General features: G+C 31.1%; 1 protein-coding gene across 1 annotated transcript; it reads left to right on the forward strand.

The window, feature by feature from the left end:
• LOC105166523 (probable auxin efflux carrier component 1c) lies at positions 4,309–9,090 on the forward strand. The gene is made up of 6 exons (XM_011085905.2): positions 4,309–5,868; positions 6,163–6,394; positions 6,481–6,566; positions 7,359–7,516; positions 8,220–8,296; positions 8,736–9,090. Exons 1-6 carry the CDS (start codon positions 4,689–4,691, stop codon positions 8,800–8,802), a joined length of 1,800 nt encoding a protein of 599 aa, XP_011084207.1. The 5' UTR covers positions 4,309–4,688; the 3' UTR covers positions 8,803–9,090.

The raw sequence follows: 12,052 nt of genomic DNA on the forward strand, positions 1-12,052 counted from the left end.
CCCCCCCCCCCCCCCCAGTAAAAGATAGTAATTATGTAGATTATTGAACATGAATTCAATCATAAATTCATATAAAATAAAATAAATATTCATATATTTCATGGAATTAAAATAATTGATTATATAGACTCTATGTCAAGGGTCCAAATATCTATATTACAACCATTAATTTTTTTATGATAAAAATACCCTTATTATTTATACCACTAAAATATCTATATTACAACCATTCTTCTATATAATCTAATTATTATAAACCTGTTATTTAAAATAAAAACTATCCAAAATTTATAATTTTTATATTGAGTATAAAATATGTATAAACTCCATAAATTTACGATTTTTATATTTTTTACATAACTAGTTAAAAATTTACATAAATTTTGCTTGTGATAATGTTATTTATATTGATTTCTTTTAAAAAATAAATTATCAACATAAATTTAAAATATTACATCGAACACAAATATGTAAATATATAGCACAAATTATACAAATCTAATAATATAATTAATATAATATTCTATATGTTTTTAAGTAATGATATGATTAATCTCATAACTGCAGCTTCTATTTTTATATTTGAATTGAATGCACGCTTGTGTGTGGGCTTTAAACTTTGTTTCTTTCTATTTGATAACTTGTAGAATATAATTTAATTTTGTTATTTTCTAATCATATTATATCTTTGAAGATAATCTTGTAGGAATGTGGTAGGTATGTTTACTTGGTAGCCGCCAATCAGGATCTCCCCCACCCCCATGTTTGTTGGTACTTGGGAAGTTTATTCCATCGATACATTGAAAATAAGCCACGAACCAATCAAATTAACTTTTTCCTACTCTTTTTGTTAATTACATATAAACCCCTCGAAAGATACTGGATCATATTTTTTGAAATTTCACTTGTATCTCATTTTACAATTTGTACCTCTTCTGTTACGATTTAAATAAAAAATATTTATATTGAATAAGATTTATGTAAACGTTCAATTTTACCCTTCATTCAATATTTTGTGTAATTTATAGATAAATATACCATAGTAATATTTTATACTTATAATTGCAATAAAATGTCATTCCCAAATCATTAATTGGATAAAAAAAGTAGCCATTGACGAATAAAAAAACTACTTATATTATAATAATATATACGAAATGCTAGGTGAGGAGTAAAATTAAAAAGTAATATTTTCTTTTTACTAAGATCAACATTTTTCGTCCACCACATAATGAAAATGGTATAGTTATTAAAATAAGAATCTAAGAGGGTGTGCAATTGTAATTTAACAAAAAAAATAGAAAAAAAGGTTTAATTTTTAGAAGGAAATTAAGTATAATTAATATATATATATATGTAGTGATTAAGAAAAATAGCATGGGAAGGCGAAATGAAGTGTGTTTGCTCTTTTATAAGAAGATTATCTTCTCACATTGTAAAATGTGGAGGGCGCTATGTACAAGAATACATGTATTTAATTCTTCCTCATTGAATCCATTTATACCAAAAAAAGAGAAAAAAAAAAAAAAACCCACACTAGAAATACAAATGGAAACTCGTTCTTACCTCGTCTGATTTGGTTTTCACTGAAATTTTGTGTAAATTACAACAATTTTTTTAAATTTAGTATAATTATAAAAGAAGTCTGATCCGATCCATATTCAGCCCATCTCAATGTACATGTTTCTTTTATTTAAATTTAATAAGAATTGAACTCAATAAAGTGATTTTTTCTTCCCATATTTCTGTAAACATATTATACGATTGTGGTGTGAAGTCTGAATTCAACAATAACTAAGGTTTAATGTCCAAGTTTTTTATGCGGTCTCATGTTGTTGGATTTTCTTGTATTAAACTTACATCACAAAGTTGGTCAGAACACTGTCAGCTATGCCTTCATTAGAACTATTCGATACTTAAATTAGTAAGATAAAGATATTAAGTAAAGTTCGAAACTATTCAAAGTAGTATAAAGATATGTATGGCATTTAAGAAGTACGAATTTGTAAAAATAATCAAGTTGTATGATTTATCACGAATCATTTACTGAATCTTAATCAAACAATCATGGGGATCAAGCACATTAACAAGTCATATTTGTGTCAAATTCGGAACGAATTGGTCCAAGAAAAGAGTACGTGGATCCTAGGGTTATTTTGTCATTTTGGCATTGAGGGTAGTTTTGTCAAAATGGTGCAAAAAGCCATCTTTTATGTGAGCCACGTGTTGTCGATTATCTAAATTTGATTACTTCATGTAAGATTTTATTTAAATTTATGAGCTATATCTTATCTTTACAAATCAATTGTAGAGACTACAGATTCACTTTTGCAAATCTAGTGTTAATGGTTGTATAAGTCAAGTACGTTATCCCATTAGTTTTAGCTGTACTCAAACAATTAACAAGTTTAAGACAGCTCAATTCAAGAAAATGCTGACTTAAAAGTGACAACTCCTAAGCTTGAGATCAAAATTCAAGTCCTGTTTTAATAACTTGGACAAACTATAAGCATGTTCATATCTTTATTGAGAAAATCGCAATTTTAGTCGTGTAAGTATGGGATGGTTCCAAGTTTAGTTTAGACTCATTTTGATAATTTTGTCATATTATTTTAAATATTTCGCCCATTGAGGATAAAAACGTCTAGAAATTTGACCTGAAAAGTACACGTGACAAATTTAATTGAGTATACTTTTCAGGCAATTCTAGTAAATTTCAGTCATTTTTGTTTTCAATGTGCTAGATTTTAAAAAATACAGGACAAATTTATCATAATGAATTCGTAGGAAACTAAAATTGCCGCATCTATACTTACAGGACTAAAATTATTATTATTATTTCTATATATGATGAAAATCAATTGTAGTCCGATAGTAAATAAGTATAAAAAAATAACTATCAAACACAAGATCGAGTTTTTTTATTTTTCATTAATGTCAAATAAATTATAGTAGAAGGTCACTTATCACCTACTTATATTCAGATGTCTATAAAGTACTGTACATCTATAATTTTACCTCTTAATATAAATGTAACGTCGAATACGTGATTGTTGGTAATTGAATATAATATTGGAACAGATTTCACGCTCGAACGAATATTAATAATAAAATAAATATTACACAAAAAAAGTACCTAACAAGTATAAACATTATATTTAGGTGAGTCCAGTCTTTGCAGGGCTCAATAATTTTGAATATAAAAGTAGTTGTTATTAATATAGTTGCTAAGGCATAAAGAATGAACCCATTAATTTTACTCATTCAGCACCAATACACACATTGCGCTCTAATTTGCGAGAGAGAGAGAGAGAGAGAGAGGTTGTGGGTGGGGGGAATATAATAATAGTCCATGTAAGCACATTCATAGCCCATCAACAGCCCACGAGCGCAAAAAGCGAATCCAAGAAGAAAGTTAAGTGCAAAAGGAGATCGCAAAGCGCCTTTTCGATTTCTTTCTTTTTATTTTTATCTTTTAATTTTTCCAATATTTATATAATACACACTTCAATATATTTTTATTTAGGGATGATTACATTGTTCTAAATCGATATTTTGTGTAATTATAAATAGGTTTATCGTGACTCGAAAAATTACATTTAGTACCCTTTATGTTTGTTTTTGTTTAATAAATAGATATTTTCATTGGTAAAAATTTGTTGATATTAACAAATTTTTTAAAATTAAGATGAAGAATATTGTAAATGTCACATTATACTTTAATTAACAACTATATTCTCTATTTTTACAATTTTAGGAATCGAGCTCGAGCCATACAACTCAAAATTAAGCTCGAACATTAACCTCGAGCTCGATTTGTTTACACCCCTATTTTGATGATTTATAGTGAAAGTTATGAGACTAGTCAAAACCCTTATTACATTATTTTTCGATCATACAATATTAGAAATAAAACCAAAACATAACTTTGATAACCAAATGCAAAATATTGATCCAAATAAACTTTGACTATAGTCGATCAATTATATTATTTATTATTTTAATATAATCAATGATCATTATAAATTATAAATCAATTATATTATATGATTAAAGAAAATTTTTATTTAAATTAAATTCAAGTTAACTAAATCAATTACAGAATAAGTGTAATGATTAATTTATTTTTTTTAAATTATAAATCAACTATAAATAAATATATTTTACTTATTATATAATTAGTTGAAATTTAATGTGAGTTGCGGTATGATTAATTCTGAATTTAGCGAAACCGAGTCCAAACTCTAAAATTGAGGCACCTCCTCCGACCGAATTGCCTTTTCTGCCACACTTTACACAACCCACACACCAACTCACTATCAAATTCACACACTCACTTCCAAATCCAAACACAGCTCAAAACAAACAGGAAAAGAACAAAGCCAGCCCCATCCCCTCCCCCTCCCTTTCTCCCTTTGGAGACTCTGCAAGTGCAAGCTTTGCTTTGCAACTCTCAAAGCTGCATTCTGCACCTCTATTTCTACCAAAAATAATTAAGGAAAAATTATATATTATACTCTCCTTTCTCCTCTTCTGCATACAATACTAAGTACTCGGAACCCCATAAACCAAAACACATGCTCCAGCTCTCTGCTCCAAAAACCTTCTCCATTTCTCCATCCCCACAGCCCCATTCTCCCTCTCTCTCTTGGTTTTCTTGATCTGGGCTTTCACAAAACTAGCCGAAAATGATAACATCCTCTGACTTCTACCATGTTATGACCGCAGTTGTGCCGCTGTACGTGGCCATGATACTGGCCTACGGCTCAGTCAAATGGTGGAAAATCTTCACTCCAGATCAGTGTTCCGGGATCAATCGCTTTGTCGCGCTTTTCGCTGTCCCGCTTCTGTCTTTCCACTTCATAGCCAGCAATAATCCTTACGCGATGAACTTACGCTTTATTGCGGCTGATACGCTGCAGAAGCTCATGGTTCTAGCGATTCTCGCGGTGTGGGCTAATGTGAGCAAGAGGGGGTGTTTGGAGTGGACAATCACGCTTTTCTCCCTTTCAACTCTCCCCAACACGCTTGTTATGGGCATCCCGTTGTTGAAGGGGATGTACGGGGACTTCTCCGGCGCTCTAATGGTCCAAATCGTCGTGCTCCAGTGCATCATATGGTACACTCTGATGCTCTTCATGTTCGAGTACAGAGGCGCCAGGATGCTCATCTCTGAGCAGTTCCCAGATACCGCCGGCTCAATAGTCTCCATCCACGTTGACTCTGATGTGATGTCATTGGACGGGCGGCAGCCGCTGGAGACGGAGGCGGAAATCAAGGAGGACGGGAAGCTTCACGTGACGGTGAGGAAATCAAACGCCTCAAGATCAGACATCTTCTCGAGGAGATCAATGGGGTTCTCGTCCACCACTCCAAGGCCATCAAACCTCACCAACGCAGAGATTTACTCTCTCCAGTCCTCAAGAAACCCTACCCCCAGAGGCTCCAGCTTCAACCTCACAGACTTCTACTCCATGATGCAGGGGGGTGGGAGGAACTCCAACTTCGGTGCAAATGACGTCTATGGGCTCTCGGCTTCAAGAGGGCCGACTCCAAGACCTTCAAACTTCGAGGAGGAAACTGCAAATAACAATGCGAACAAGCCAAGGTACTATCATGGCAGCAACAATACACAGAGCTATCCGGCGCCGAATCCCGGCATGTTCTCTCCCACCACCGCTTCGAAAGCAGCGAAGAAGGCGAACGGGCAGCAGCAGAAGAGTGAAGAAGGTGGGAAAGATCTTCATATGTTTGTTTGGAGCTCAAGTGCGTCGCCGGTTTCAGATGTCTTTGGCGGCCATGATTACGGTGCATTAGACCACCATGCTAATGCTAAGGAAGCCAGAATTGCCGTTTCTCCTGCCAAAGGTACAATTTTTGCCCATTCTCACACACACACACACACACACACACTCTCTCCAATTCATTTAAAAATAAATAAATAAATGTAATATAAAATATGACGGCAGAGAATGTCGTTATATTTTCTTTTTTAAAAATAAATTTTATGCTCTGAAGGGTTTAAATTAAATTTGAGATGGTAAATAAAAGACAGTAGCTACTTTCACCAACTTGTGCATTTTATTAATAAATGGATGCATTAGTAGCATACCAAAATTCCAATGTAATTAAAGTGATAACATATTAATGTTGTGGTAATAGGGGAGGGACAAAGAGAGAATGAGGAAGAGGGCGAGTACTTGGAGAAAGAAGAGTTGAGCTTTGGGAACAGAGGTGGTGGGGATAGAGAAGGTGAAGAGAACAAAGTGAAAGTGATGCCTCCGACAAGCGTGATGACAAGGCTTATTTTGATCATGGTTTGGAGGAAACTCATCAGAAATCCCAACACTTATTCTAGCTTAATTGGCCTTACTTGGTCTCTAATTTCATTCAGGTATCTATCTATCTATTCTCAATTTTTAATTATTATTTATTTATCTCATCATTTTCAAGTTAAATTTTTGATCTGGGCCTTTTTAGGTGGCATGTCCAAATGCCTGCTATCATAGCAAAGTCCATCTCTATACTGTCAGATGCAGGTCTTGGCATGGCCATGTTCAGTCTTGGTGAGTCTTCCTCTCTTTTTTCTCTCCATCAATTTATATATACTTTTCATTCAATTTTGTTTACAACATTTGTCAAATAATTCTGCATTTACCTATCACATCAAGTTATATTACGTGGCTATTTCTCTTCGTTCTTAAAAGATAACAGTTAAATGACTTGTATATAATTTTTTTTTTATAAATTTTAGTTGGTAGGAAAATTGAAAGTTAGAGTATTTGCAATTACTGGACGTAATTCGGTAAGCAATGAGATTAAAAATGTACTGAACCTAAGTTATGAGTATGAAAATTGCAAGTTCTCCCTCTTTATCCATTACAAGAAAGGGATTTTTTTTAATACATGATAAATGATTGTAATTTAAAATTAATGATAAATTAATATTATTTATCATGTTCAATCCGTATTTGTTATGATTTTTAACTATGTTTGACATTATGTGCAGCAATTACCCAACAAAATTATCTACTTACTTTTAATTATGATAATTAATTATAAAAAAATTATAATTTTTCTAATGATCATGATCTCTCTTTAATGACAATTTATAATAATTAAGGTCCATTTAATTAAATGAATAGTAAAGAGGAGGAGTTATCCATCAAAAGCATGCGAAAAGCGAAGTTGAGGTCATGATAGCATGTCTCCCTCTTTAGTTGCTCTTTTCTCTCTTTTATTTTTTATTTTTTTATTTTCCCCCCCCCCCCCCCCCCCGGTAGTGATGATGATGATGATGAGAGGTGCATGCTGATGTTGGGGATTTGATATGTTGACTGGTTGAGTACGTACTGCAGGTCTGTTCATGGCATTGCAGCCGAGGATCATAGCATGTGGTAATTCCGTGGCAGCTTTTGCTATGGCTGTGAGATTCCTTACAGGACCAGCTGTCATGGCTGCTGCTTCCATTGCTGTTGGCCTTCGTGGTGTTCTCTTGCGCATTGCTATTGTCCAGGTCACTTTTTTTATTTACTTTTTCCCACTCTCCCCAACATTCTTTTTTCTTTCATCTTTTATTTATAGCAAAAAAAAAAAAAAAATTACATTATCATCACCATAACATAAATAGGAAAAATAAAAAGGACTTAAGTTGAATGAATATTTTCAAAAAAATTCACTTTTAATTATTTAATTTCATATTTATGTTTTGAATCGATAGATCTGAACGTGAGGATTTCAAGTCGTAATAACAATTTCTTTGTATCTTTTTGGACGACTGCATATCCCAAAAGATCTCAAATCTTTCGATTATTATTTTAAATTATAATTTTACATAATATCTATATATTTTAGTACGAAGTGGGTTTGAAGTTTTATCTTTTTTCTAAATCCTAAAGTTGTTGGAGTTTGGAGATATTAATAAAAAATGAATGGTCCCCCATTTTAGAACCAAGTGAAGTGAAACCCCTTTTGAAAGAATCTCACTGAAATACTCCCAACACGTGAATCTAACTCTTTCTGGATTATTATTATTTTTTATTAAAAAAAGTAATTATTATTCGTACTAGTTCTGAAAGGGATGTTCAATAACTCGAAAAATGCAACCGGACAATGTCACACTCAATCCAAATCTATTTTTATATATAACATACTATAATAATTTTTCTTTTCTTTTTTCCCTATAATATGACGTTTGTTTGTGACATTTTGAAATGTAGGCTGCTCTGCCTCAAGGAATTGTACCCTTTGTTTTTGCCAAGGAGTACAACGTACATCCTGATATCCTCAGCACAGCGTAAGTCTGCTATACATGAAAAAAATTATGATTCAAATTGAATTTGAATAGATTATATGTCAAGTTTCAATATATTTATAGTGTAATTAATACTTAGTTAATGATTATATAAGCATAAAAACTGACATTAACGATAATTAGCTAGGAAAAATATTGTGTGCAAAATTGTTGTTACTATAAACAATTAATAACACATGTATAATGACGATTGATATAATTGTCAGTATATATATCTATGTTATTACTAAAAACGCATCATTCATCGTCTATTGTGACAATTTTTTCTCGGGGATAATTTTTTTACTAAAAGATTATAATTAGTTTTTTATTACATATATGCAGCGAAAACTTTAGAATCTGAAATTAATACTTTGTTATTAATATTATGCTTATTTTATCGATGTTATCGTCTCGTAATTCGTCTGTATAACCTTTATAGGGTTATATTCGGGATGCTGATCGCCTTGCCAATAACGCTCGTCTACTACATTTTGCTGGGCTTATAAACTCGGAGTTGGCCATTTGGGAAGAAACAGAATGCATCCATCCTTAGACTGATTTTGTGTTATTTTTTTTTCCTAGTAGAAGTTGTAAAATGATGTTTGTAGTTGATTTTAAAGGGGGAAGAAAAGAAAAAAAAGAAGAAGAGGAGGAAAATGTTCTCTACTTGATTTGGTGTTTGTGATATATATTCTCTTGTTTTTGTTTCAAGAATTAATATTGCTCATCACACTAAGGAGTAGAGGTCGGAAAAGGCGGACTGGATTTTCCGTTCCAGATCCTTTTGCATCTTCTATTTCGACTAATATGTATTAATATGCCATTTATTTTATTTAGGAAGATATTGTACGTATGTGGCATCTATATATTAAATAGAATAAAAGATGCAATATGATTTGAAATAAAAAAGTCGGGAGAAAAAATAAGTGGAGGGAGGAGGGGGGGGGGGGGGAGGTCTATATATGTGATTATATAATGCCCTTTTGATTTATGCAAATATATTCTATCAAAAAAGTTGTAGCAAAGGCTAGTTGGAACGTGGAATCTTAGGTTGAAATTTTGTCAAATGATCCCTACTTTTAGGTGGTATAAATGTGTGGTTGAATTTATTAGGGAGGAAAATCGTTTAATTTTAATTTTTTCAGGAAAGAGAATCGTTTGATTTTTAATATTTAGTATTTTTAATGGGGTTGAGTATTTGATTATTGAAAGTCAAAGTATAATTTTATTTTTAAAACTCATTAGGCATTATTTTCGTTATCATCACTTAATATTATTGATAAATTTAAAATTACTGTTTAATATTTGATTATTATACAACATTATTTCTGCTTGTAGTGCTTCAATAATTTAAAATTAATACATTAACTATATGTAACAATGTGAAACTTATTTCTAATCTCAAATTATATTTACTACATATTAAAGCTCATTTGAATTAAACCCATATGACCACTAAATGAATAATATGGTGTTAAATTTGACAAAAAGATGTGAACAATGAGATATTGGACGAGACTTTTACTTTCGTTTTTATACACTTGTTGCATCAAGAAACTCTCCTATATTATTTTTGGGTTAATTGCATTTTGTCACCATACCAAAATATAGAAGAAGTAAAAGGGTAAATAACATTAATATATTTGAGATTAGATTTAAATACATAAACATTCTTTACATTTTATATAAGGATAAATGATAATGACCTCCCTTAAGGTTTTACATAAGTACGAATATTCCCTCATCGTTTCGAAAATTAACAATACCCACTGATTTTAACGGCCACCTAACAATTAGTCAATTCCGTTAGGTCTTTATCCTTTTCTTATGGTCAGCTGACCATAATGCGCTTGTGGGCTAAACATTATAATTTTATTTATACTTTAATTTTTTTATTTTTTATTGACTAAGTACATAATTTTTCAAACTTTAATTTCTTTTTAAGAAAGAAAAAAATATAGTAGGGTATAGTTGCAATTTAATACCTCCATCCAAGGATTACATAATTTCATCAAACATTATGGGGTATTTGTAATTTTTTAAATAATGAGGGAGTATTCGTAATTATGCCAAATCAAAAAGATGTCATTGTAATTTACCCTTTATATAATTACAAGTACATCCCTTTGAAGAGGTGTTTGTGTAAAGGTTCACTCATTGAAGAAACTATATTTGTAATTTTAAACTATACTCTAATTAAGGGACATACTTATAATTTTAGAAAATAATAAGAAGTATTTGTAAAATTAGACCTAACATAAGAAAATGTCAATATAATTTCCCAAAAAAAATAATCTTTTTAAATAAAAAGAAATTTATTGTCTCCCTCGTTAGGTTTTTATTAATGTAAAGTGTTTAGATATATGATATATATTTTTTGTTTTTAAGTAGTGACATCTGTTTGAGATATATTTGGAAAAAAATATATATATACTGTACAAACATAAATTTGGTTGAGAAATATCCAACTAGATGAAAAATTTTCACAAGCAAATATCACTTTTTTTCCTCACTCATGTTCTCCATATTTTTTTTTTCTTTACAAACTTCTATATTTTTAATAAATGCACAACTATAATTTTTCTTTCTTACTTACTTTATCCCACATTTCTTTTTCTCAAATACTTCTTTCTTTTTTCATCACATCGCTACATTTTGGGTCTTTTTATAATTTTTTTTCATCCCACGCTATAATTTTTTATATGCTTACAGGAATCACGTGTAAAAACAACTGATGTAAATATATAAACAAACATTCTACGTATATGATGTCTGCAATTGTCTTTCAAATACGAAAAAGCAAAACCAAACAAAGTATATATATTGATGCTACAAAAAAATAGTTACTCAAGGAAAGAATGGCAAACAAACAAAATGATGTTATATATATAACTCTCTAATTCCTTCTCTTCTCTTTTCCTTCTTTTTTCCCTTGTCCGGCCCTCCTGCTGGTTGGCTTCAACTTGTGTGTATCTTCTTCTGCAACATCTTTTTTAATGATTGTGTCCGACATTTTTCACAACTTGCATGGAGAGGATGTATTCTTGTTCTTAGAAGTTATCCCTATCGAGCTCCTTAACTTGATAGCTTCTCAATGGTTCCTCTTGATGGCTGAGTTCGTCCGTTCCAGTTGTAGGCTTTGGCTTGTCACTTACCTTCTTCCTTTGATTGTGAGTGATGGTGGTACTTAGGTTGTACATCTTTTAACTCTCTTGCTCAGGTTGTAGCTTTTCACCTCAGTCATTTGTCCTCAAGCATACAAAATACCAAAAAAAAAAAAAATTAAATTCAATTTACCCACTGTGGTAAGGGAAATGCGAATTTACTCTCTGTAAAAAATAAAGCAACAATTTACCCTCTGGTGTTATAATAAATAAAGCAAAATCCCCTTGATGTATTTTATGAATCACACGTGCCTTTTTTAATTTAAAATTTGAAATAATATTATACCCTTATTTAAAAATCGATAAATTTTAATTTCAATTTAAGATCCATATTTAACTAATAGATTAATGGATTAAATTCCACCTCATTTGAATCAATGATTTATATTTAATTAAATAATAATTAAAAGTATATATAATTAAATTTGAATATATATATATATATATATCTAGAAATATTTATATGCTTATATAATAATATATTTTTAAATGTATCTAAAGTATATATCTATATGTAGAAAAAGAGAGAGAGGAAAGAAGGGCGGATCGAGACGGGTTGGGGATGGGGGCGGATTTGGGCCCGGGAAGGGGT

This window comes from Sesamum indicum, linkage group LG1 (genome assembly GCF_000512975.1).
Source record: "Sesamum indicum cultivar Zhongzhi No. 13 linkage group LG1, S_indicum_v1.0, whole genome shotgun sequence".
Lineage (NCBI taxonomy): Eukaryota > Viridiplantae > Streptophyta > Magnoliopsida > Lamiales > Pedaliaceae > Sesamum > Sesamum indicum.